General features: G+C 44.6%; 2 protein-coding genes across 2 annotated transcripts in view; one reads left to right on the top strand and one right to left on the bottom strand.

Moving 5' to 3' along the window:
* The window catches only part of LOC126191336 (E3 ubiquitin-protein ligase RNF103-like), a 428,517-nt gene that overhangs the window by 306,696 nt on the left and 96,118 nt on the right, over positions 1-25,703 (top strand). The gene's annotated exons all lie outside the window — the stretch shown is intronic.
* On the bottom strand, positions 809-17,052 carry LOC126114868 (uncharacterized). The gene is made up of 4 exons (XM_049915027.1): positions 17,008-17,052; positions 16,520-16,925; positions 15,153-15,378; positions 809-1,092 (listed from the first exon to the last, which is right to left on the bottom strand). Exons 2-4 carry the CDS (start codon positions 16,883-16,885, stop codon positions 809-811), a joined length of 876 nt encoding a protein of 291 aa, XP_049770984.1. The 5' UTR covers positions 16,886-16,925; positions 17,008-17,052.

The following is a 25,703-nucleotide window of genomic DNA, read 5'->3' as shown; positions in this document are numbered from 1 at the left end:
CATTTGCAGCTGTAGAGAGTTTTTTAGCGAATACTGACAATGCTGCACTGCCCGTCAAATGTAGCTTGCCCCTCAGGTAAGTACAAAAATGTACTCTTCCTCAGCCCATTCAGAGTTTTCAGGAAGTGAGCTGTACTTAGTGCTATGTGTATACTGACGTTTGAAAGACATGCATGACGTGACATTGGCTTTCGGGAATAAAGTTTCTCAAACTTTTCCATTATACATGTATTACAAAGCAAATGAAGTTTCCATAATTTTAATTTAATAAATTAGTGTGTTTACAGATACAATTTGCAGGCACAAAATCTTAAAAGATTGCAGAATTTGTAGGTCATTTGAAGAAAGCATTTATGGTTACGTTTGATTTTTAGTGTTTTACTGATCTGATTCACACGCTGTTTACACAACCTAAGCCCAGAAATAAGCACTGTACTACATATACCAACGTGACCACAACATGCCGAACGGTACTGACAACCATCTGCTCAGCCTGTAATTCTAAGCGCCGACACCAGAGTTCACGCAGATAGTACAGAGACCACTAATTATCACCTCTGGCGTGTGCGTTGCCATCTAGCAAAAGTTTTTTCTGACCGCTGGCCAGTTACCTCATGACACTTCCCTTAGTTTAAACTGACTAGCTCTAGTTTCCACTCCAACCACAATGAGAAGCACACACTCATCTGCTAATAATGAGCGTTTCTAAAAAGCAAGACATTTTTCCAACTGTCTTGTTAAACTTTCCAGTGAAGTTATTCATTACAATGAATAATTTATCGTATAAAATAGAGCTCAGGCAGCCGTTTCATTCTTTTCCGTCGACAGTCGGTGACCGCATGGACGTGCGAGAGCTGGGCGCGGGCGACGCTCGTGGAGACATCTGGCGGCTCCCCGCCTCTGGCTGCTGCGGCCCGGCGCTCTCCCGTAGCGCCTCGGCGAAGCGACCCACAACCGGGACGGCGGACAGCGCGCAGACGGCGCCGCCGACGCAGAGGTAGAGGCCGCTCTCCAGTGCCCTCCTCACCAGCCCCGTGACTGGTGGCCTCGCAGCTGGAGGCCCTGAGGCTTCGGATGTCCCAGAAGAATGCCCTGTAAAAAATAAAACGGACCATGTTAAAGAGACATCGGAAGAGCCATGGTATTGATGAGATGACTCAGTTGCTGAGAGAGTAGCCGCGTCTGAAGACTGGCTACCGCTGTGAGGAATTTCACTGGATCAGAGTCAGAGCAGGGACTGGCAGCTAACCCTGCATGTAAGTAAATGGAACTTACTGCGCACAATTTCGACGCCATTACAGTAAGATGGCATTACTGGCGGCGTACCACTGAGAAGTACCATAAAATGTCCGAGTAACCATCCTGAGCAGACAAACTGAGTGATCACAAACAGTTTAAGCGGACGCAAGGCTGAGATCTTCTGAAATACTCAAGGAAATGTAAGTCATCCTGGAAAGGATTGAGTCGTGAGACTGTTCGAACGATTCTTGAATACTGGAGGGTGTTTCCAGATTAGAGCAAGAAGAAGCGAAGCACAGGGGCACGATTCGTCTCTGAATAGCCTAGTCCACCCTACACTTCAGATCAAGATGTGGCAGATGCTATAAAGAGGCGTTTTACATTACGTAGACGTTCACTATTTAAATTCCCAAAGAATGCGTTTCGGGCTGAATTCGTCGACATTACTAGGGCTGTCCGGAAAATAAGTTGCCATCGGTCGCCAAATGAAAACTAGTGAAAATCTGATGAAGCTTTCACTGTTTTTGTAGTTTCTCCAGAATGCCCGTCGACCACCTCACTCTGCATTTTGAAAAACACTTCTGAGCGCACACCGAGCACTAGAAGATACCCAGAAAATAGTGTCTCATGCCTCGTATCCGTCTGACGAGATACTTCTTACATGCAGCCTCACATGAGGTCATTTCTTTCTTCATGAGAACTCTCGGCCGCACACTGCAGGGACAATTAAGAAACTCCCTCAGCGTTTTCCTGTGGGAAGCGCGATCACCCACCATAGAGACCGGACGTGGCTCCGATTTTTATCTCTCTGCTTGCATGAACCGCTAGCTACGAAGACAACTTTTTGGCACAAAATATGCAGACCAGCGTAGATAATTTGCGGAAAGCTCAGGCGACTGCCTTCCATGACAGTACTGAAAATTTGTACAGCGCTACGACAAATGTCTAAATCGGAGCGGCGACTACATAAGTAGCTGGAAGGTGTAGCTAACTGTTGCAAATAAAACATTTTCACCGTTTCCATTTCGCGCCCGATCGGAGCTTACTTGTGGATAATCTTCCCACACGTCCCGCCCCAGAGCGTGAATCCGAAAAATTAGATTAATACTGATATTTACCGACAATCTTACATCTGAACTGCTCTATCGTGAAATTATCAAGTTTAAAAAGTACTTTCCTCCACAGTCTACTCTGTAGAGTAAACTAATTTACTTTTCGAGCTCGAGATTTCTTTCCGCTTTGATTTTGAATAATCTAAATTTGACAAGTAAATATTAAGATTTTTAAATGTCTTTGACAAACTAGATTGTAATAGTGTTCTAATACTGAATAATCATTACAGTAATTTTTTTTATATGGACCACATTCTGAAACTGGATCCCTGTAAGGGAAGAATTTCTGTCTGTCAAAGCACATAAATACCTGGACACGAAATGGCATGTTCAAATAGGCTGCATCGCTGATAAAGGAGGCGGTACACTGGTTCATTGGTAGGATGCTGGGAAAATTTAGCCCAAAAAGTGGCAACACTAGTGCTTTTCGGCTTTTAATATTGCTCAAGAGTGTGGGACCGATAAACACTGAGTACTGGGAATATTTAGGATATACAACGGCAGGACGAGTGTCTAGGTTTTACCCAAATAACCTTTCGTTCTTCACCGGATACATCCTGGTAAAGTAAAACTGTTTGCCAGACCAGCAACGTATCGCGCTCATGTCCTCGTCAGACAGTTTTGATGCGCCAAGAAGTTTCGCTCACATGTTTGATTCAAGGGGAACATCGCCGAACTTCAGAAGTTCTCTTGGCAGATGCTTTATGATGGACGCCAAGTACACGGGAAAGCAACGTCACTCTCTCGTAAGGACTGCGAAGAGAAGGGCGCACGGCCATTTAACCGTTTAATCCTGCGCTGGGGACACTACACATTGAAAACCGCTCTTAAGTTTTAAACGATTATGAAAATTTAAACACATCTTTAACAAGTAAGCCTATGTGCGTAAATTAGGCTACAATAATTTCAGGCATCTTTGTTCAATTGCCAAGAACACACACACGAGTTCAGGAGACGCGCCAGTCCTAATGTAACAAATCAATTCTACCATGTGCCATTTTTTTTACATTTTACAGCTTTTTCACTGTCTGCATTTCATATTAAGTGAATTTTGTGTAGTACCGCTATTGGCCCATTCCAAGCCAAGTGGTCCAATTTCGGAGCAAGTTCCTGCATTAAATTTTGTATGAGCATTTGTTCATGTTCCCAGTTAACATTGGTAACGTTTCACTATCATTTATTCCAAATTCTTCCGGAGATAGTGCCCTTTGTTTGACCCCATAGCGGAGCTAGCAACAGTGCACCCGTGAGTGTTCGGGAACTTTGAAACTTATCTATGGCCATATTTTCTTGAAACTAGGTAATCTTAACACTTGTGCTCTTAAGCGAAATATTTCGTGAGTGATGTGCATAAGAATAATTTGAAGCAGAGTCAGTAAAAAACAGATGCTCGAAAAATGTTACTTTTAGCTTTTCATATTTCCGGAAGTAATTTTTGGGATATGCCTGAAACTTTGCACATAATCTTACCAATACAAGGTCTTAGAATTTGTAAATTCTAGTCTTGCTGCTATCGAAAAGCTTACAAATTGAGGGCAAAGTTTATTTCGCTGAAAAGGCCAAAACTTGCTATTTTATGGCTCACTTTTACACATTCTCCTGCAAACTCAATCCGTTTTCATTAGACGTTCTAAACCACCTACAAACTATTTTTATTTGCAGTGTGAGCATTTCAGGCCCTAAAAAAAACAAAGTTGAGGTGCATTGAAAACGGGTCCATATACCGTTGGTATTCTAACGTCTTATGTTCAACTGTATTACTATTTGTCGAAGGAAATATCTAAAGTCCTGATGACTAAGAATCCAATCAGAAAAGCTGTAAGTTTAAGAAGACAGCATTCAGCTCTACATAATTTTGTGAAAAATTAAATGGGATAAGGAATTCCATAAAAATCGCTCGTTTTGCGGCTTTGAGTTTATCACGTCCAGAACAATTTTTCGGGCTCTGTCTTACTAAAATTTCTTACTAAACAATCCAAACTGCGACATCTGGCTAAGAATATAGCTTTCTTCGTGACATTTTACAGCAAATTTTAATGAAACATGTAAAAAATTCAAGTAGCTTGAAGTACACTCCTGGAAATTGAAATAAGAATACCGTGAATTCATTGTCCCAGGAAGGGGAAACTTTATTGACACATTCCTGGGGTCAGATTGATCACACTGACAGAACCACAGGCACATAGACACAGGCAACAGAGCATGCACAATGTCGGCACTAGTACAGTGTATATCCACCTTTCGCAGCAATGCAGGCTGCTATTCTCCCATGGAGACGATCGTAGAGATGCTGGATGTAGTCCTGTGGAACGGCTTGCCATGCCATTTCCACCTGGCGCCTCAGTTGGACCAGCGTTCGTGCTGGACGTGCAGACCGCGTGAGACGACGCTTCATCCAGTCCCAAACATGCTCAATGGGGGACAGATCCGGAGATCTTGCTGGCCAGGGTAGTTGACTTACACCTTCTAGAGCACGTTGGGTGGCACGGGATACATGCGGACGTGCATTGTCCTGTTGGAACAGCAAGTTCCCTTGCCGGTCTAGGAATGGTAGAACGATGGGTTCGATGACGGTTTGGATGTACCGTGCACTATACAGTGTCCCCTCGACGATCACCAGTGGTGTACGGCCAGTGTAGGAGATCGCTCCCCACACCATGATGCCGGGTGTTGGCCCTGTGTGCCTCGGTCGTATGCAGTCCTGATTGTGGCGCTCACCTGCACGGTGCCAAACACGCATACGACCATCATTGGCACCAAGGCAGAAGCGACTCTCATCGCTGAAGACGACACGTCTCCATTCGTCCCTCCATTCACGCCTGTCGCGACACCACTGGAGGCGGGCTGCACGATGTTGGGGCGTGAGCGGAAGACGGCCTAACGGTGTGTGGGACCGTAGCCCAGCTTCATGGAGACGGTTGCGAATGGTCCTCGCCGATACCCCAGGAGCAACAGTGTCCCTAATTTGCTGGGAAGTGGCGGTGCGGTCCCCTACGGCACTGCGTAGGATCCTACGGTCTTGGCGTGCATCCGTGCGTCGCTGCGGTCCGGTCCCAGGTCGACGGGCACGTGCACCTTCCGCCGACCACTGGCGACAACATCGATGTACTGTGGAGACCTCACGCCCCACGTGTTGAGCAATTCGGCGGTACGTCCACCCGGCCTCCCGCATGCCCACTATACGCCCTCGCTCAAAGTCCGTCAACTGCACATACGGTTCACGTCCACGCTGTCGCGGCATGCTACCAGTGTTAAAGACTGCGATGGAGCTCCGTATGCCACGGCAAACTGGCTGACACTGACGGCGGCGGTGCACAAATGCTGCGCAGCTAGCGCCATTCGACGGCCAACACCGCGGTTCCTGGTGTGTCCGCTGTGCCGTGCGTGTGATCATTGCTTGTACAGCCCTCTCGCAGTGTCCGGAGCAAGTATGGTGGGTCTGACACACCGGTGTCAATGAGTTATTTTTTCCATTTCCAGGAGTGTAAATTCAAGTTCCTAAAAAACTTTTTTGTGGTTTTAGGGCGCACAACTTCAATGGTCATTAGCGCCCTGACTACTCTAAGAATGCACCGCGAGGCACAAGTTGACAACAACTAAAAGGGAAAACACGATAAAAGACAGACTGACAGGCATAGGATTAAAAAACAGCGAGGTTTGTCAAATTGATAAAACGAAGAACACGAGCAGCTGCTCGTGGGTCATCCGCTAAAATGGCATCGAAAGTACTTGGCAGGTTAAGATCTAGGCGCAGTGTGTTAAAATCTGGACAGGACATTAAAATGTGTCTAACCGTCAGCAAGTGCCCACATGGGCAGAACGGCGCCGGCGCAGCCGTCAGCAGATGGCGATGGCTGAACCGGCAGTGTCCAATTCTTAACCGGGCCAAAACTACCTCCTCCCGCCGAGAAGGGCGTGAGGAGGACGTCCAAGCCATGGGAAGAGGTTTTAAGGCCCGAAGCTTGTTGTCTGTAAGTGCAGCCCAATCGGCATGCCACAGCGATAAAATGCGCCGACAAATGACCCTGCTAAAATCGGACGAAGGGACACAACAAGAAGCTATCCGAGTCTGGAGGACCGCAGCCTTGGCCGCGGCATCTGCAGCTTCGTTCCCAGGGATACCGACATGGCCAGGAACCCACATAAAGCTAACCGGAGAACCGACGTCCGCCAGCTGCTGAAGAGAGCGTTGGATCCGGTGTACGAAAGGGTGAACCGGGTACGGATCACTGAGGCTCTGGATGGCGCTCAGGGAATCGGAGCAGATGACAAGCAGAATGTCGGTGGCGGCAGATGTAAAGAACAGCCTGGTAGAGGGCAAAGAGCTCAGCTGTGAAGACCGAACAATGGCCATGGAGCCGGTATTTGAAACTTTGTGCCCCGACAATAAAGGAACACCCGACCCCGTCATTGGTCTTAGAGCCATCTGTATAAATGAAAGTCATGTTGATGAACTTCGAACGAAGTTCCAAAAAACGGGAGTGGTAGACCGAACCGGGGGTAACCTCTTTTGGGAGCGAGCTGAGATCAAGGTGAACTCGGACCTGAGCCTGGAGCCAAGGTGGCGTGTGGCTCTCGCCCACTCGAAAGGTTGCAGGGAGTGAAAAATTAAGGTGTTGAAGGAGGCGACGAAAGCGAACTCCAGGGGGTAGCAGGGCAGAGACATACAACCCGTATTGACGGTCGAGAGAGTCGTCAAAAAAGGAACGATAAGACGGACGGTCGGGCATTGACAGTAGCCGACAGGCATACCGACAAAGCAGTATATCGCGCCGGTAGGTGAACGGCAATTCGCCAGCGTCAGCATGAAGACTCTCTACGGGACTAGTATAAAATGCTCCGATCGCAAGTCGTAAACCCCGATGTTGTATGGAGTTGAGGCGGCGTAAGATGGATGGCCGTACAGAGGAGTATACGAAGCTCCCATAATCCAGCTTGGAGCGGACGATCGACCGATATAGACCAAGTAGGACGGTTCGATCCGCTCCCCACGACATACCACTGAGAACACGGAGGACATTTAAAGAACGGGTACAACGGGCGGCCAAATATGACATGTGGAGACCAGCTAAGTTTCCTGTCAAATGTAAGGCCTAAAAATTTGGTTGTCTCCACGATTGGGAGAGCAACGGGACCGAGTCGTAAGGACGGTGGGAGAAACTCTTTGTAGCGCCAGAAGTTAATACAGACCGTCTTCTCGGCAGAAAAACGGAAGCCATTGGCGACACTCCAGGAGTAAAGACGGTCAAGAGAACGCTGAAGACCGCGCTCCAGGACACGTGTACACTGCGCGCTGCAATAGATGGTAAAATCGTCCACGAAAAGGGAGCCTGATACATCAGCTGGGAGGCAATCCATTATTGGATTGATCGCGATGGCGAAGAGAGCGACGCTCAAAACTGAGCCCTGTGGCACCCCATTCTCCTGGCGAAAGGTATCGGACAGGACAGAACCCACACGTACCCTGAACTGTCGATCCATTAAAAAGGAACGAATAAAAAGAGGGAGGCGACCGCGAAGGCCCCATGTATGCATGGTGCGGACAATGCCCGCCCTCCAACAGGTGTCGTAAGCCTTCTCCAAATGAAAGAACACAGCCGCGGTCGGGCGCTTCCGCAAGAAGTTATTCATAATGAAGGTCGACAAGGTAACCAGATGGTCAACAGCAGAGCGGCGCCTATGAAATCCACATTGTACATTGGTAAGTAGGGGTCGAGACTCGAGCAACCAAACCAATCGAGAGTTAACCATTCGCTCCATCACTTTACAGACACAGCTGGTAAGCGAGATACGTCGATAACTGGAAGGCAAGTGCTTGTCCTTCCCCGGCTTAGGAATCGGGACAACAATAGACTCGCGCCAGCATGTGGGAACATGACCCTCAATCCAGATGCGATTGTAAGTACGAAGAAGAAAACCTTTACCTGCAGGAGAAAGGTTCTTCAGCATCTGAATATGAATAGAATCAGGCCCTGGAGCAGAGGACCGAGACCGGGCAATTGCATTTTCAAGTTCCCGCATGGTGAATGGGGCATTATAACTTTCACGAGACATCCTCATGGGCCACAAGGACGTCATTCGCGACCTTCAAGCCAGAAACTGGTGAGTGGACCTTAGTGCCAGATAGCCGGCGCAGGCTACCCCAGACAACAGAAGGAGTAAAACTGTTGAAGGTGCTTGTGAAAGCAGCCCAGCTGGCTTTCTTGCTTTCTTTGATAATACGACGACACTGAGCACGTAATCGTTTATAATTGATACAATTCGCCACTGTAGGGTGGCGTTTAAATGTGCGTAAAGCACGTCGACGAGCACGTAAAGCGTCTCTACATGCTGTGGTCCACCAGGGGACCGGTACGCGACGTGGAGAAGAAGTAGGGTGAGGGATGGAATATTCAGCAGCAGCGAGAATGACTGTCGTGAGGTGTGCGACCTGACGATCGCAGCTTGTGAAGGTTTGATCCTGAAAGGTCGCCCTGGAAGAGAAGAGCCCCCAGCCTGCCTTGGAGATGGTCCAACTAGAGGAGCACGGAGAGGGAGTATGCTGCAGGAGATGGATAACACACGGGAAGTGGTCGCTCGAATATGTATCAGCAAGTGCATACCACTCAAACCGGCGTGCAAGTTGGGGAGTACATATAGAGAGGTCTAAATGGGAATGGGTGTGAGATGTGTCCGAAAGAAAAGTAGGGGCGCCAGTATTGAGGCAGACAAGATTGAGCTGATTGAAAAGGTCTGCTAACAAGGAGCCCCTCAGGCAGGATGCTGGAGAGCCCCAAAGGGGATGGTGGGCATTGAAGTCTCCAGTTAGCAAAAATGGTGCAGGTAGCTGAGCAATAAGTTGCATCGTGTCTGCCCTGGTAACGGCAGATGACGATGGAGTGTAAACGGTACAAAAGGAAAACGTAAAAGTGGGGAGAGTAATGCGGATGGCAACTGCCTGCAGGCCGGTGTGCAACGTGATGGGATCGTAGTAAATATCATCCCGGACCAGCAACATAACCCCTCCATGAGCTGGGATACCTACCACAGGGGGTAGGTCAAAACGCACAGAGGTGTAGGGTGCCAAGGCAATTTGATCGCATGGGCGTAGCTTCGTTTCCTGGAGGGCTACGACGAGCGGACCGTGCAAGCGGAGCAGCAACTTCAAGTCCTCTCGGTTGGAGCGAATGCTGCGAATATTCCAGTGAATAAGTGCCATCGTAAGAAAAGGAAGATGAAAGAAGGGGTCACCTCGAAGGCCGCTGAGTGCCTGGCTTCGAGCGAGCACTGCCGCCGCTATCAGTAGGCGGACAGTCATCGTCCATTGGGTCTATAGGTTCGTCGGCCACCTCGGGAGGATGGCCGGGAGGGGGAGCTTCCTCCGCCGGTTAACGGCCAGATGTACGGCTACCAGCGGTGCGGCCAGGCGAAACGGATGACGGCCTGGGGCGGCAACCGCTGGGTGGCGCAGGAGAAGAAATGCGCCGTGGCGGAGAAGGAGAACTGTGCTTCCTATGAGCCTATTTGGAAGGACGTTTGGTGGAAGTACCGGTCGAAGGCTGGGAGGTCGAGGGACGTAGGAAGTCTGCACGGGATGGTTCCTTCTTGAAGGCCCGTGCATCTGACTTAGGGGTCTTCGTCTTAGCAGAAGCTGATGAAGGGGCTGGTGTCTGGGGTGATGGGAGGAAGAGGAGACGTCGACCGCGCGATCTTAGCACTGGCCGAACGGACGACCGTGGTGCTGAAGGTCAGATCCCATGTCTGGGTTGCTACCTCCCTGGTAGTCCGAGGAGAGGCGAGGACAGTACTGTATTTCCCCGCTGGGAGCAGCGTGGGCTTCCTACTAGCCAATAGCTTGCGAGCAGCCGAGGTGGACACTTTCTCTTTGACCCGAATTTCTTGGATACAGCGTTCTTCCTTATAGACAGGACAGTCGCGGGAGGATGCGGCATGGTCACCCTGACAGTTCACACAACGAGGAGACGGAGGTGGACAGTCACCCTCATGGGCATCCCTGCCACAAGTGACACATTTAGCCGCATTGGAACAAGACTGTCGAGTGTGATTGAAACGCTGACACTGGTAGCAGCGCGTAGGTGTCGGGACATAGGGGCGAACAGAAATAACCTCGTAGCCCGCCTTGATGCGCGATGGCAGCTTAACACTATCGAAGGTCAAGAAAAGTGTCCGGGTCAGTACAAGGTCATTGTTGACCTTTTTCATGACCCTATGGACAGCTGTCACGCCCTGCTCAGCGAGGAAAGATTGAAGCTCCTCGTCAGTCAATCCGTCGAGGGAGCTAGTATAGACTACACCACGAGACGAATTCAAAGTTCGGTGGGCCTCCACCCGGACAGGGAACGTGTACAGGAGTGTGGCCCGAAGCAGTTTTTGTGCCTGAAAGGCACTCTCAGTTTCTAGTAATAAGGTACCGTTACGCAACCTGGTACAAGATTTGACAGATCCGGCTGTGGCATCTACGCCCTTCTGGATAACGAAAGGGTTGACAGAGGAAAAATCCTTTCCGTCCTCAGATCGAGAAACGACGAGGAACTGTGGGGCAGGCGGTAGTACTTTTGTCACTGGTGGCTGGTCACGTTTCCGTTTTTGGGCAGAAGTCAAGAGAGATAGAGTAGAATCCATTGCGGAGGAATCCCCCATGATTGCCAGCGTCTCCGATGGCGCGCTCTTTCCTTGTGGGGACCCTCTCAGAGGGCACTCCCGCCTTAGGTGAATGTTTACACCTCAGGTCACACCGCCCGAGAAACAGACGGAGGGACCAATCGGCATGGTCAGAAGGTATCAGCTCAGGCAATCACCCCTCCCCGGGCCTGGCCTTTACCAGGGGGTACGCGCGTGCCTTAAATGTCTACCCAGGGCGGGGAATTACGCGTTACCCCGTCACCGGCTACGCGTGCGAACGCGTGGGTCGGCCTTCAGGCACGCACAGGGAGGAAGGAAGAAGAGGAAAAAGAAGAGAGAGAGGGAGAAAGAGGACAGACTGTCTCAAACGCCGAGGCAATGAGAAGAAGGCAATGAGAAGAAGGCAATGAGAAGAAGGCAATGAGAAGAAGGCAATGAGAAGAAGGCAATGAGAAGAAGGCAATGAGGTGGAGAAGAACAAAGAAAGGAACCAACAAAAGGAAGGAAGAAACGAGAAGCGAAAAACCAAAAAGACCACAATTATAGGTCGTGGAACCGTCCGTCTCCGGACGCAGGCGCTAACTACCCCCGTGAGGGGGATGGACTCCTTTTAGTCGCCTCTTACGACAGGCAGGAATACCTCGGGCCTATTCTAATCCCCGGACCCGCAGGGGGGGAGAAACGTTTTGTGACTAACCTCATACCTACAGAAATTTATCATCAGCTTAGAATCATGTATAATGAAACAGTTGTCAGATTTGGGAACCTGTGGTAAGGAAACAGTGGCTTCTGTTTCACAGTTATTTGGCATGGCCCCCGTGGTGATGACGATGCTGTGGATTTCTCATTCAAAAAGGGACAGCGGTGGTTAAGCCACCATGGACTGTACAAACACATACGGTATCATGGTAACACAGTACACTATACCTTAAATCAGAATTTAAGAAGCATCCAATCCAATTAGACAAAAAGGCGCACTAATAATTCTTCGTAACGTGAATCTGTTCCAAAAAAGTGTCAGGAAGACTGCTGCGAACCAGACCAAAAGTTACAAAATGTGACAAGTGTAAGACCGGCAGGGTATTTATATGATGCCGCAGCTCTTACGCAATATTTTTATTACTATGATTTCTTCTGCCTTGGCAATACACAGTTTTCCATGGCAGAATAACTGAAATATGCTATCATTAGCAGTGACAAAAAGACACCCTTCGAGTTTTTAGAGTTATTGAGTACCAGCGGAATACGTGCCCATTTTCAGGACACTTTTAGGGCCTTATATGCTTGCATTGCAAAACCAAAGTTCAAATTTATTTAGGACATGGTCTTCCTAATAAAACAAATTTGCTGAAGAATTTTGTAAAAAATTGGTCAAAAATCCATCTCTGGCTTCTTTAGACAAATTAACTTCGGCCTGAATTTGTGAGCTATTGGAAAGCTGTTGTAAGCTGTTGATAACTTACTATGTGCCAAGTTTCAGATGTATCCCACAATTCCTTCCAAAAACATGAAAGCTAAACTTCACATTTTTACATTTTTGGAGCATATTTTTTCTGCCGGCTTTGTCTCAAATCATCCATACGTAAATCGCTCACGAAATCTTATTTCGCCTAAGAGCGCAAAAAGTGGTTCACGATGGCCGAGTTTTGTTTCTATCAAGAACATATCGCTAGAGATGTCTCCAAGTTGCCGAAGACTCAAGCGTGCACTGTTTATAGCTGCGCTATGAGGTTAAACATGACTATGGAATTATTGAATTAAAAATTGTTAAACTTTACTAATTTTCATTAGGAACATGTGCGGTTGTTCATGCAAAATATCAAAATCCGTGACTCATGCGGAAACCTCTAAACGACTTTGCATGAAATGATCTAACTGCTTACCAAATTAAAGTGTATCAGTTTGCTTTGTCACTATAACAGAACGTAATCCTGCTCTATTTCCCGTAAGAAGGAAATGGATCCTGTCACGGCTGAAAGCACGAAATTTGAAAAATTTACGAAGTTTTAGAACAGTGCTCCTGTACGGTAATTTTATCAAGTGATCTGGATTAGACTCCAAGTATCCCGTAATAGAACACTTAAGTATGAGTAAATAATGGACCACGTTATAGCTTGAAGAGTGGAAAATTAAGGGCATATCAGGACTGTAGCTTTTCGTAACAAAATTGTGAGATAAATTACGTCAACTTATCACTGTAGCTAGATCGATTTTCGAGAAACCTTTGTAAAATTCTAACTCCAGATGTTCCATACAAGTCTGGAAATTGCTGTTTCAGAAAATGCCGCAGGACCGAAAATCAGATGGGGCAGGGATGCCCTTTAGCTATATATTGGATTAATCTTTTAGCGTCTGCTACAAAGGCGTCCAAATAGCTAGCCCGCCGAGTGAATTTGTGAAAGCCTGTCCATGGCGCCGTTGGCGCGTATAGTATCAGGAAGCACTTAATATTTTATCATAGGATTCAGTATACATTCCTGTTTATAACTGCCAATTTACTTTAAAGTAGCAATGGCTAACTCATGACAGTGAAAATCTTTTCTTCATGCGAGATTTTAGATCGAAGTACAGAAAATTTTTGTGGCCTCAAAAACTCATTACTTACGGACTAATTCCAAGAGCTTTATGCATCAGAATATGTATAGTGAGAAAGGTTTATTGAAGAGAGGAAGTCAGGTCATGGCAGACATGATCGAGAACGCTATGGCGTACCACTTATAATGGTCGCCTAGTCTTAGATATTGCTATAATCGCAATATTTCACTTCCATATACGGAGCTTGTTAGCACTATGTTAGGTTGGCGCCATTAAAATGCATTTGGTAATCGCTGCTTCTTGCTGGATCGCTGCTGTGTCTATGCTAATGCTGGCTCTAAATCTGGTTGTCTAGGGGTAAAAAGATGAGGTTCCGTGTTTGATAAATAATGATCGAAACCAACAAATATTTAAACTTAAAATATTTATTACTCTGGTAGCCATCTTAATTCCACTGTCCACCAAAGACAATGACAAAGTAGCACTTTTAGATGTTCTTTGCAATGACTAACTTTACCAAAGTGACATGAAGACCCCGCTCCCGATCTTTCCTGCTGCTTGTATTTATAACCTTGTCGAAGAACTAATAAAGAGAGTTAAGTCACATGTATATCTTATCGTAATGTGTGCAGATTAGTTATTAATTTATATCGAGTGACAATTTAACAGGTTATTAAAATGAGATTTGTTGACAATTCTTTGTTACAAAAAGGTCGTTTTTTAGAAGTATGTCAATTGACTCCTTTAATTTGCATAAATAAGTAAATAGCATGAATTATTACGAATTACATTGGTTTTCGTCTAAAATAGGAGTTTACGTAAATACTGAGTGAAAACGGTCTTAGTGAACAAATAGGTTTCACTGGGTGATTTTTATTTAAGGAGATCCAAAATAAGTAAGTTAGCCACTATTTTTCGTACTTCATATTAATTATTTAAGACGAACTTAGTGTTTTTACATGATATTTGCTGTATCAGTGATGAAAGGATGCTAACTTTTGTGTGGGTCAGTTATTCAGTTTAATTTAATGGGTTGATTTATGCAATCGTTAACATACACAATAACTTTTCTATACTCAAATACTGAAACTGGTTGAATTTGGAGGGTATCGCATACTTCGGTAAAGTAAAGCCTTTACTAGGTTCCGTTACACACTGGAGTGTGTGGTAACGCTGAATAAACAAACAAGAGACCACGCGAAGGACTATAAAGAGCCTTCTTCAAACTTTTGATAGAGAAATCTGCACAAGATCCATTCGTACAGACATCCAGTCAGTCGACTAACTTTTCCTTCCAATCGCAATCTCCTGTCCATTGTAGCATTTACCCAAGTGTAAGAGTCTTAAAGCCTGGATCTACCAATTGTCAAGTTTTACGTAGTTTTTGTACCTTTACGGTGGTTTTCAGAAGATGTTCTTGCTTCACTCTGGCAGTTTCGCTGATCATGCTAATCTTAAGCAAACATGTCAGCGGAATCCAAAAGTGCTCAACTTTTATGCACTGTCAGTACCATACATTGACTATGTAAGGAAAGCTATAATAAGGCACGTTGAGAAAGCCAGAGTCACCCTTAGAGATCTGCATCACCTCAGAAGGAAATAATGCTCAGTCTTATGGAGAGCGAGTTTCAACTTATTACTTACCTTCCACAACTCGCGATTCACCTGCAGCCCTCGATGCCATCTCGTCCACGAGATCTTCGAAGTTCGTCAGAGACTGTTGTACTGAAGTCTGCACAGAGCTCACCACCTTCCGTGTGAAGTCCGCTAAAGCTGCGACCACGCGCTTCCCGTCTGCGGCGACGACCCCAGAGGCAGTGTAACAAGACCACAGTCGACCTCTTAATCTTTCCATTGTGACTTCGACAACCTGCAAATAGAAGTATTTGTGCATCTCATTATCACCAAAAATCTTAGATGTCAGTACGTGAATTTCAGAGGTCAACCATAGTATTTTACCTATAACTTAACTGCTACTGTTCTTGCCAAACATGAATGAAAAATCCTGTGCCAAAAGAACCGTTGAACATTACTAAAAGTTTTCATTTTTGTGGTTAGAAATCTAAGAAAGATTTGTTAAAGGAATAAACTGTTTGGAAAAGCCAATTATCTGTTTAACAGTACATAGTACCACTGTTCTGAAAATCCTTGATTGTTTCAGCATTACTGTGCTCATACAAAACCCAATGCAGATTTTAGGACCATGTATGTCCTCAACGAACTGGCAAATACCAGAAAATTTAACGGCTTGATTGAGGGTAGGCTACGCTCTCGTCTTCTAGACTAGACGAATTTATTACTCCTCTGCTAGAAACATCACAGATCAATGATGCTGAGGAAAGGGGGCACTAAACTGTATTGACATAGCATATCCACAGGCAACCACTTAATTGAAGTATTCGAGACCTGAATATAGCTGGCCACCAGTACACTCACCAGACACGAGATTGGTGGAATCTCAGTAGGAAATCTTTGATTCCTGTACAGAAGGATTTCTCTGAAGAAAGGGTAACGTTGCTGACTGCTAAATAAGTTTTAACTTTGAGATACAGACTGTGCAGTTTGAAATTTTTAGTCGCTAGCGTTTAATCTCTAGGCTGCCTTTAAGTATAACTAAATGGAGGAAAATACTTCCAGTGACATACTTCTCCGCTCATAAGCTGAACAGTGCACAGGGCCAGAGAGAATCAATGAAAATGCGATGAAGGCGTCAAATGAGGCTAATAAGGAAATAACTGTATTAACTTTTCAGTACGTCGCTTAATTAAGTGCCCTGTCATGGACTGCAAGATACTCGTGCCTACATTAAGATACATCTTATAACATTGTTGCTTCTATTGCAGATATCTGTGACAGTGAACGAAAATGTTAGAAATTAATCACTAAAAAAAAAAAAAAAAAAAAAAAAAAAAAAAAAAAAAAAAAAAAAAAAAATAAATCCGATGGAAATCAATTTAAATTTTTCAACATAAGCACTAATTTCCTACAAATACATACGAAGAGATCCTTACTTTGTTCGGAGATTCCTTCAAAATCGGCCACCTCCTCTCTGCTTCTATAATGCGTCCACTTACAGCGCGATCTGCGATGCCGATCGGAATCCTGAAAAGCCACCCTAAGATACGACCCTGTTTGGCAGCACTTCTTGCTGTAAGTTCGACAGCACTTAGTGACCACTTAGCTGCAGGACTGTCCTCCTTTACTCTTTGCCAGGCGAGCTTAGATTTATCTAATATCGCTTTAATAACCGGAATATCAATTAGCAGGCATACAGTGAGAAGCGAGGGAACCTTCCCTTGCTCGCTATCATATGGCAATTCGGAAGCAGGTGGCGTAGATGTTGCCATTGATTTATCTGTTTGCGAGTCTGGAGTCATTTCAACCACAGTAGTTCCAAATTAGTCCAGATCACAAACACTGAAATAAAGATAAGAACTGTAGTTATAACGTAACTGCTGTACTTCAAAGTCAATCTTCTTACTTTTTCTTAAGTTATTACCTGTTACTCATAGAAAGAAGTTCACGCATAGGCAGCCAGCCCAACACTACATTCACTAGTTGCGGTGCACACGATTTTGTATGAACAGAACTTCCTAAATGTCTCTCACGGCCACTGCAGCGCTGGTGTCGATTTGCAGTCCACAAGAAACTTTGAAAAATGCATCCGTTAAAAGTGAAGTCTTAGTCACAAATCACTCTGTTGATCTGCTACTTTCTGAATTCCGTTTTTTCTTTCAGTATTATTTTTTTAGAATAATAAAGGCCCCTATACATGCGCCAAAAGACACACCGAAAAGTTGGGCGTGTGCAGCCGTTAATACCGACCGACCGACAAACTTTCTTGTCCGGATGTTGGGCGGTAAGGACCACCCCTCAGCCGATCCCCCACCACTTCTCCCAATAAATTGTGTCTATTGTGCCGCTGTCGTGCAAACCGCCCGACGAAAGTTCGCCTTTAGTCACAGTTTGTGCGAGAAATGCAGCAATACAATGCATTTTTTTCACTTCTTTAATGGATCCATGATGGTTTCGTGTGTCACATAGAGAAAATGAAAGTGCGACGACCTTCTGTATTTCAGTTCTTGCGTTGTATTTCCGATACTTAGTTGTTGTTGTGGTCTTCAGTCCAAAGAGAGGTTTGATACAGCTCTCCATACTACTCTACCCTGTGTAAGCCCTTTCATCTCCGAGTAACTACTGCAACCTACAACCCTCTGAATCTGCTTACTGTATTCATCTCTTGGTCTCCCTCTACGATTTTTACCCTCCAAACTGCCCTCCAATACTAAATTGGTGATCCCTTGATGCCTCAGAATGTGTGCTTACAACTGATCCCTTCTTTTAGTCAGGTTGTATCACAAATTTCTTTTCTCTCCAATTCTATTCAGTACCCACTCATCTTCAGCATTCTTCTGTAGCCCCACATTTCAAAAACTATTTATCGTCCATGTTTCATTTCCTTACAGGCTACACTCCATAAAAATACTTCCAGAAAGGACTTCCTGACACTTAAATCTATACTAGATGTTAACAAATTTCTCTTCTTTAGAAACGCCTTCCTTGCCATTGCGGCTCTACATTTTATATCTTCCCAACTTTGACCATCATCAGTTATTTTGCAAAACTCATTTACTACTTTCAGTGTCTCATTTTCTAATCTAATCCCGTCAGCATCACCGGATTTAATTCGACTACATTCCATTATCCTCGTTTTGCTTTTGTTGATGTTCATCTTATATCCTCCTTTCAAAATACAGTCCATTCCGTTCAACTGCTCTTCTAAGTCCCTTACTTCTGATTCTTATAGGAAATGAAAACTAAACATCGAAATGTCAACATTCAATGGACGTAAATTCATAATATATACCGGGTGATAAAAAAGTCAGTATAAATTTGAAAAGTGGATAAATCACGGAATAATGTAGACAGAGAGGTACAAATTGACACACATGCTTGGAATGTCATGGGGTTTTATTAGAACCGAAAAAAATACAAAAGTTCAAGAAATGTCCGGCAGATGGCGGTTCATCTGATCAGAATAGCAAAAAATAGCATAACAAAGTAAGACAAAGCAAAGATGATGTTCTTTACAGGAAATGCTCAATATATCCACCATCATTCTTCAACAATAGCTGTAGTCGAGGAACAATGTTGTGAACAGCACTGTAAAGCATGTCCGGAGTTATGGTGAGGCACTGGCGTCGGATGTTGTCTGTCAGCATCCCTAGAGATGTCGGTCGATCACGATACACTTGCGACTTCAGGTAATCCCAAAGCCAATAATCGCACGGACTGAGGTCTGGGGACCTGGAAGGCCAAGCATGACGAAAGTGGCGGCTGAGCACACGATCATCACCAAACGACGCGCGCAAGAGATCTTTCACGCGTCTAGTAATACTTTTTTTTTGGTTCTAATAAAACCCCATGTTATTCCAAGCATGTGTGTCCATTTTTACCCATCTATCTACATTATTCCGTGGTTTATTAAGTTTTCAAATTTATACTGACTTTTTGATCAGTCTGTACTTGCTTCATGTCTTAAAAAATGTCCTGCCTGCATTCAAGCCCTCTGCTATGAGGAGCAAAATGTGGAATAATTTTTAAAGTTCTAACAGCGGCTATATGCTTCATTTCTTGTGGATCTGTTGCTGCATTTATCAGAAGATGTACACCACAGCCATGTGTAGTCTTCGAATCTGAAATGAGTTTCTTAAACTTACAGGTCATTTTTATGCTACGTACATAAATAAATTAATAACCTTTATATGAACGCCTTTTGTACTTTATTTTGCTTTACCATGACGTATTTTCTCAGTCAACGTAGAAGCTCTCATGGATCATTTTAGTTAATAACTGTGTGGATACAGCAGCAATGATTCTAAGGTCCCATTAATTTCTGCCAGTGGCTAGACATAGTGATGTAGCTAACAGTGTCTTCTCGCAGCTTACAGCTTCTCCCATTACCATTCTTTTCCATTAAAATGGTTTGATGAGACGCTCAACAGCTCCGAAATGAATGTTCACCCATTTTTAAGTAATTACGAAAATCATCGACTCCCAGCGGCTTCAACAGTAGAATGTGAGTGAATTTCTTTCCTTGCGTTCTAACCCAGTCAATTGGTTTTAAAAACAGCAATTTTTCTACCAATTTTGCCGAAAGATTTTTCTCAGAGTTTCTATACGTTTCTTGTGGTTCTGAATCAGAATTCCAAGTTTGCTGCCTATCGGCTTCACAACGAAAAACGCAAAAAATTTAAAATTTGTCACACTTTTCTCAGTTTTTCACTTTTATATCGAAAACTATGCGTTCTTCGTAGGTAATCACTCAGCACAAAACTAAAGTAGATAAAATTTCCTACAAAACCCACGAATCAGGTTTTATTTTCTGACGAGCGTTATGGACGCTAGAGCGCGCTGAAAAGCAGCGATTTTTTTGGCCTTCTGCGGAAACGTCGGCCGCTGTGGCCAAGCGCTTCTAGGCGCTTCAGTCTGGAACCGCGCTGCTGCTGCGGTCGCAGGTTCGAATCCTGCCTCGGGCATGGATGTGTGTGATGTCCTTAGGTTAGTTAGGTTTAAGCAGTTCTAAGTCTAGGGGACTGATGACCTCAGATGTTAAGTCCCATAGTGCTTAGAGCCATTTTTTTCTGCGGAAACGACGAAAACACCTACTCCCACCCGCCACAATTCATAAATTATACATTTTATCAACAAAGCCTCCAGATCCACGTGAAAGTGCATTACATTTCCTGCAAGAGTCATCGGTAACATTCAATTGTCTCATCAGCCAAAAGTTCCTCTCAACTGTCTCTCTCTCATCGACGCCTTACTTTCGATGTACTACGATTTAAAAGAGGTATTTTGAGTAAACTGATGGGAAATCATGTTTGATGAAAATATTAAAAAATTGTATTTAAAGCATATTAGTTACTTTCGATGTACTACGATTTAAAAGAGGTATTTTGAGTAAATTGATGGGAAATCATGTTTGATGAAAATATTAAAAAATTGTATTTACAGCATATTAGTTACATGACACCAAACACAAAGATGAATATGAAATCAGTATGTAGCTATGTTCATGAGTCATGAAATGAGTGAATGACGAGCCCATTATTGGGTCATTACTTCGAGTAGATTCTCCATCTAGAAAAGAAAGAAGGCACTTAGAATATGGATACAAAAGATGGATAAGCTGAATAATGAACTTTCTGTACTGATGTCACGTAGTCTTTTTAGTCTCCTCCATTTGGCTGTTGGTGGCTTGAGCAATGTTTCTTCGGCTGTAGAAGGTCCAGGTGAAGGGTCTTGAGCAACGGAAAAACATCAGTGGCTGTAGAGTGTCCAGACTGAACAGTGAGTTGTTGCTGTTCTTCAGCAGGAAAAACTCTAATCGAATGATTAAGGCTATGACAGACAAAAATTGATTAGTCAAGATGGTTAATGCTGCAAAATATTAAACTACTGGCCATTAAAATTGTTACACCACGAAGATGACGTGCTACAGACGCGAAATTTAACCGACAGGAAGAAGATGCTGTGATATGCAATTGATTAGCTTTTCAGAGCATTCACACGAGGTTGGCGCCGGTGGCAACACCTGCAACGTGCTGACATGAGGAAAGTTTCCAACCGATTTCTCATACACAAACAGCAGTTGACCGGCGTTGCCTAGTGAAACGTTGTTGTAATGCCTCGTGTAAGGAGGAGAAATGCGTATCATCACGTTTCCGACTTTGATAAAGGTCGGATTGTAGCCTATCGCGATTGTGGTTTATCGTATCGCGACACTGCTGCTCGCGTTGGTCGAGATCCAATGAATGTTAGCAGAATATGGAATCGGTGAGTTCAGGAGGGTAATACGGAACGCCGTGCTGGATCCCAACGGCCTCGTATCACTGGCAGTCGAGATGACAGGCATCTTATCCGCATGGCTGTAACGGCTCGTGCAGCCACGTCTCGATCCCTGAGTCAACAGATGAGGACATTTGCTAGGCAACAACCATCTGCACGAACAGTTCGACGACGTTTGCAGCAGCATGGACTATCAGCTCGGTTGCGGTTACCCTTTACGCTGTAACACAGACAGCTTTCTCTCGGCTTTTTTTTTTTTTTTTACCTTCCAAAACAGCCAAGGCAAACCCCCGTCCTTGTTTCTATGGAAAACCAACGGGATCTCGTAGAACATAAACACAATGAACTAAAGACAAACACATCACAACAACAGGACGACTGTGTAATCGTGGTGCGAGTGTAACGGCAGTTGAAGCGTAACACCGGACTGCCTGAAGGTGGCACCGCATGAAAAGCGGCGCCGCGTCAGCCAAGAAGACGGCGGACTGCTCGTGGCCTTTCCGTACGCATTTGCGGCTAGCAGGAAGGACACGGAAAAAATTACTTTCATAATTTCTTCTCGCACTTTGATAGAAACTTTCACATGATATAAAACTTACATTTGTAAATATTCCCGGCTGTTCAATTAGGTTATTAGTTTCGTGTTTTACACGACATATCATACGACAACTTTCGGAATATAAGGTGAACATTGGAAACAATCACATTGCTGGACTATTTGAAAGCGGACGTATTACCTGTTGGATTTCGTCTCAGAAGCTTCGGTTGCGTTTATTCAATGGTCCTTCTGACGTTTCGCCAGCACAGCTGGCTAACATGCCAGGTTCGCTCTGCGTTGCTATTGGCGCAATGGAGAGGGAACCTTTGAAAATGTTAGCCACTCGTGCTAGTGAAACGTCGTCCAAAGATCCCGAGACGAAAGCCTCAACAATTTTATACTATGAATTTCTTTAATCAAGGCGGAGAGTTTTACATGTTTTGACGAATTAGAAACTTATTTTTATAGAATGATGGGAGAAGTATTTAAATTCGTAAATGAACGAAAAAAACATCAAAAAGTAAAATTTCGGTATTTTCTTTATTTGGTGCAAGATTTATTTGTGTGGACTGGGAAAAACGATCGGAATGGCCATACATCGTTGTGTTACCGGAAGTACGTACAAGTAAACTGTTTCAGTAACTTTTCTTTCCGGTTGTGCGCTGCCTTATGAATTTGACGAATATGAACAGGTTTCCTGGTACACAACGAATGAACAGTCCTCGATTAATTCCACGAATTATCTTTTGCATGTACCATTTTTTCGAGTCGGGTTCTTGTTGATGAAGACGATAGCAAAGACTTCAGTGGAAATGAAAAATTTCGCGCGTCTGTTTCCGTTATTGCTACTGTATAGTACTATTTGAAATGTGAATACTGTTTGATACTATTTGATCAATCGAGAGCTGACTGGTTCAATACTCTGGCATAAAAAGTCCATCACCAATTCCCAGGACATTCTTCTCCTCCATTATGACTGCAATATACCTGTCGGATATCTATCTCAAATTCCAACAAGAAAACCCTTAAGCAGTAGCTTAACTATGGTACGGCAGGCAGGTCGCATGTCCTAGGTGCGTATGGGGCGCAGTTTTGTGACAGGTGGCGTTAAGTACAGGAAGAGCGAAAGAAAAGCGGGAGAAGGGAGTAAGATGAAGAGGGAAGAAGATGAAGAAGAAGAAGAAGAAGAAGAAGGGCTTTATAATGGGAAGAGGACGGACACGTATGAAAGGGAATCGTAAGGAGATCAGTATACGAATGTGTTGAGTAACAGTTTCGTACGACCTGTCTTAACCTGGTACAGTGATACTTGCTTTTCTTTCAGTTACTAGCTGGAGTACATTTTTTTTGTTTTGTTTGTTACCGCTTTTCACTGAGTTGTATTGGAACGTAGCAAAAAGAATCATGTTGTTGCGAACAATGCGACTATGGAATGTGCGTTGTTTAATGTTTTGAACTATGCCGTACAGAAAAGAACTATTGAACGCTACCGTCCTTTGTCTGCCTCTACTACCAACTGTGCACGCCTTAATCAAAATGGTACTCTGCATCTTATTCTGAGACTACACTCCGTTTTAGAAGTCAGAAGATTATAGCAGACGCAAAAAAATGTGGCCACATTACGAGAGACGTTCAATAAGTAATGCATCAAATTTTTTTCTGAAAGCAGGTTGGTTTTATTTAGTATTCCAATACACCGTATTATTCTCCACACTTTTGGCTACAAAACCCTGTTTTTCAACATAATCTCCGTTCAATGCAACGGCCTTACAGGAGGGGAGGGGGGTGGCCTTTATGCCTGTGTGGTACCACTCTACTGGTTGACGTCGGAGCCAACGCCCTGCTGCATCAATAATCTCCGCACCATCCACGTATTGCTTCTCGCGAAGGGCACCTTTCATTGGGCCAAAAAGACGAAAGTCGTAATTTGCGAGATCAAGGCTATAGGGCTGATGAGGAAGAACAGCCCAATGAAGTTTTGGGAGCTTCTCTCGGGTGCGCAGACTTGGGTGAGGCCTTGTGGAGAAGGAGAAGTTCGTTAGCTTTTTCGAGAGGACGAACATGTTGAAGTTGATTCTTCAGTTTCCTGCGGGTAGCACTATACACTTCAGAGTTAATCGTTCCACCATGAGCGAGGACATCAAACAGAATAACCGGTTTAGACTACAAGAAGATCGTCGTCATGACTTTACAGGCTGACGGTGCGGCTTTGAACTTTTTCTTCGGAAGAGAGGTGGTGTGGCATCATTCCACGGATTGCTGCTTTGTTTCCGTTTAGAAGTAATGAACCTATGTTTGATCAACCGTGACGATGTTCGACAAAAAATGTCACGATCAGCCTCGTAACGTACAATAATTCCGCACAGAGGGTCCTTCGTGGCTCTTTATGTTCTATAAGGGGGCGAGGAACTCAGAGGGCACACACCTTTGAGTACCCCAACTGGTGGACTAATGTGTCAGCACTACCAACAGGGACGCCCAGTTGTGCAGCGAAGTGTTACCCGTCGACCCGTGACCCGTCGGTCACGTAGAATGAGAGTCCGCACTTTCCAACACTGCAAGAGTCACGGCTGTGTGCTGGTGTCCAGAACGAGGGAGATCCGACAGGATTGCGCGAAATGCTACGATGATGAAAGACGTCTCGTCCAACGACTCACTGTGCTTTTGTTCTCTGTCAGGTGTGCGTAGACTTTCTACAAGCGTTATGTGAATATTTGCGAAGCTCTAGTATTCTCTGTCAGGTGTGCGTAGACTTTCTACAAGCGTTATGTGAATATTTGCGAAGCTCTAGTATTCTGCCAAAAGAAACTCAATGACAGCTCTCGGCTTAGAACGCATCTCAGTTACAGACACCATTTTGAAGGCTTCGCATTGCGCCTCCACCTATCGGAACTTCATGAAACTATAGGTGCTAAAGTGCGAATACTTCACGATATCCCACGACAAATTGAGTAATGTTTGGTGTTGAAAATGGTTCAAATGGCTCTGAGCACTATGTGACTTAACATCTGTGGTAATCAGTCCCCTAGAACTTAGAACTACTTAAACCTAACTAACCTAAGGACATCACACACATCCATGCCCGAAGCAGGATTCTAACCAGCGACCGTAGCGGTCACGCGGTTCCAGACTGAAGCGCCTAGAACCGCACGGCCACACCGGCCGGCAATTTAGTGTCGCAATATCAGCAAAAGCTAACAATATGATTATCACGAAAATCTGCAAAGCGTTTATATCTGTAATGCAATAATGTTGTTAGTTAATTAAATAAAAGCAAGGAAATCATTTTTGTGTTTCGTGACTGTTATGTCGTATGGCATGAAGAGAAATGCTACTAAAGAGCAACATGCGTATGTGAACAAATAGGGGTAAATATCTTAAATATATACATATACGTGATGTGTGCTCTCTCAGAGGGTAATCCGCGCAGTTGCAATCACCACTGTGTCACGATGGCTCAGTGGTCAGAGCCTCTGCCACATAAGCCAGCGACCTGGGACCGAATCCTGATCCAATACAAATTTGCAACTTCCCTATTGGTTTCAGTCATTGTCCACTCCACGCCAATGTCTGTAATTCCTTTGTGTCTTAAATATATACAGACGAAGTATTGCTACAGCTGGATGCCCAGATTCTCTATTCATTAGTGATGTGTGTCGTGCACTTTAAAGACTACCAGTTATTGGATAAATATTCGAAGTGGAAGCCGTTACCTGCGGTTGCAATGTGCAATACCGCAGTGATTTAATTTGATAAGGTAAAACTGCGTTTTAATATTTAAAATGAAAGCAGTGTCTCAGAGAATC

This window comes from Schistocerca cancellata, chromosome 1 (genome assembly GCF_023864275.1).
Source record: "Schistocerca cancellata isolate TAMUIC-IGC-003103 chromosome 1, iqSchCanc2.1, whole genome shotgun sequence".
Lineage (NCBI taxonomy): Eukaryota > Metazoa > Arthropoda > Insecta > Orthoptera > Acrididae > Schistocerca > Schistocerca cancellata.
Note: the sequence above shows the minus strand (reverse complement) of the source record. Positions and strands in the feature narration are given on the sequence as shown.

What these genes read in the sequence shown, in the direction of transcription:
- LOC126114868 (XM_049915027.1), bottom strand. Translation starts at nt 16,885, where the DNA reads ATGACTCCAGACTCGCAAACAGATAAATCAATGGCAACATCTACGCCA. An exon ending in TGAAGGAATCTCCGAACAAA is followed by an intron (nt 15,379 to 16,519) that starts GTAAGGATCTCT and finishes TTCTATTTGCAG; the next exon opens with GTTGTCGAAGTCACAATGGA. An exon ending in TGAATCGCGAGTTGTGGAAG is followed by an intron (nt 1,093 to 15,152) that starts GTAAGTAATAAG and finishes TATTTTTTACAG; the next exon opens with GGCATTCTTCTGGGACATCC.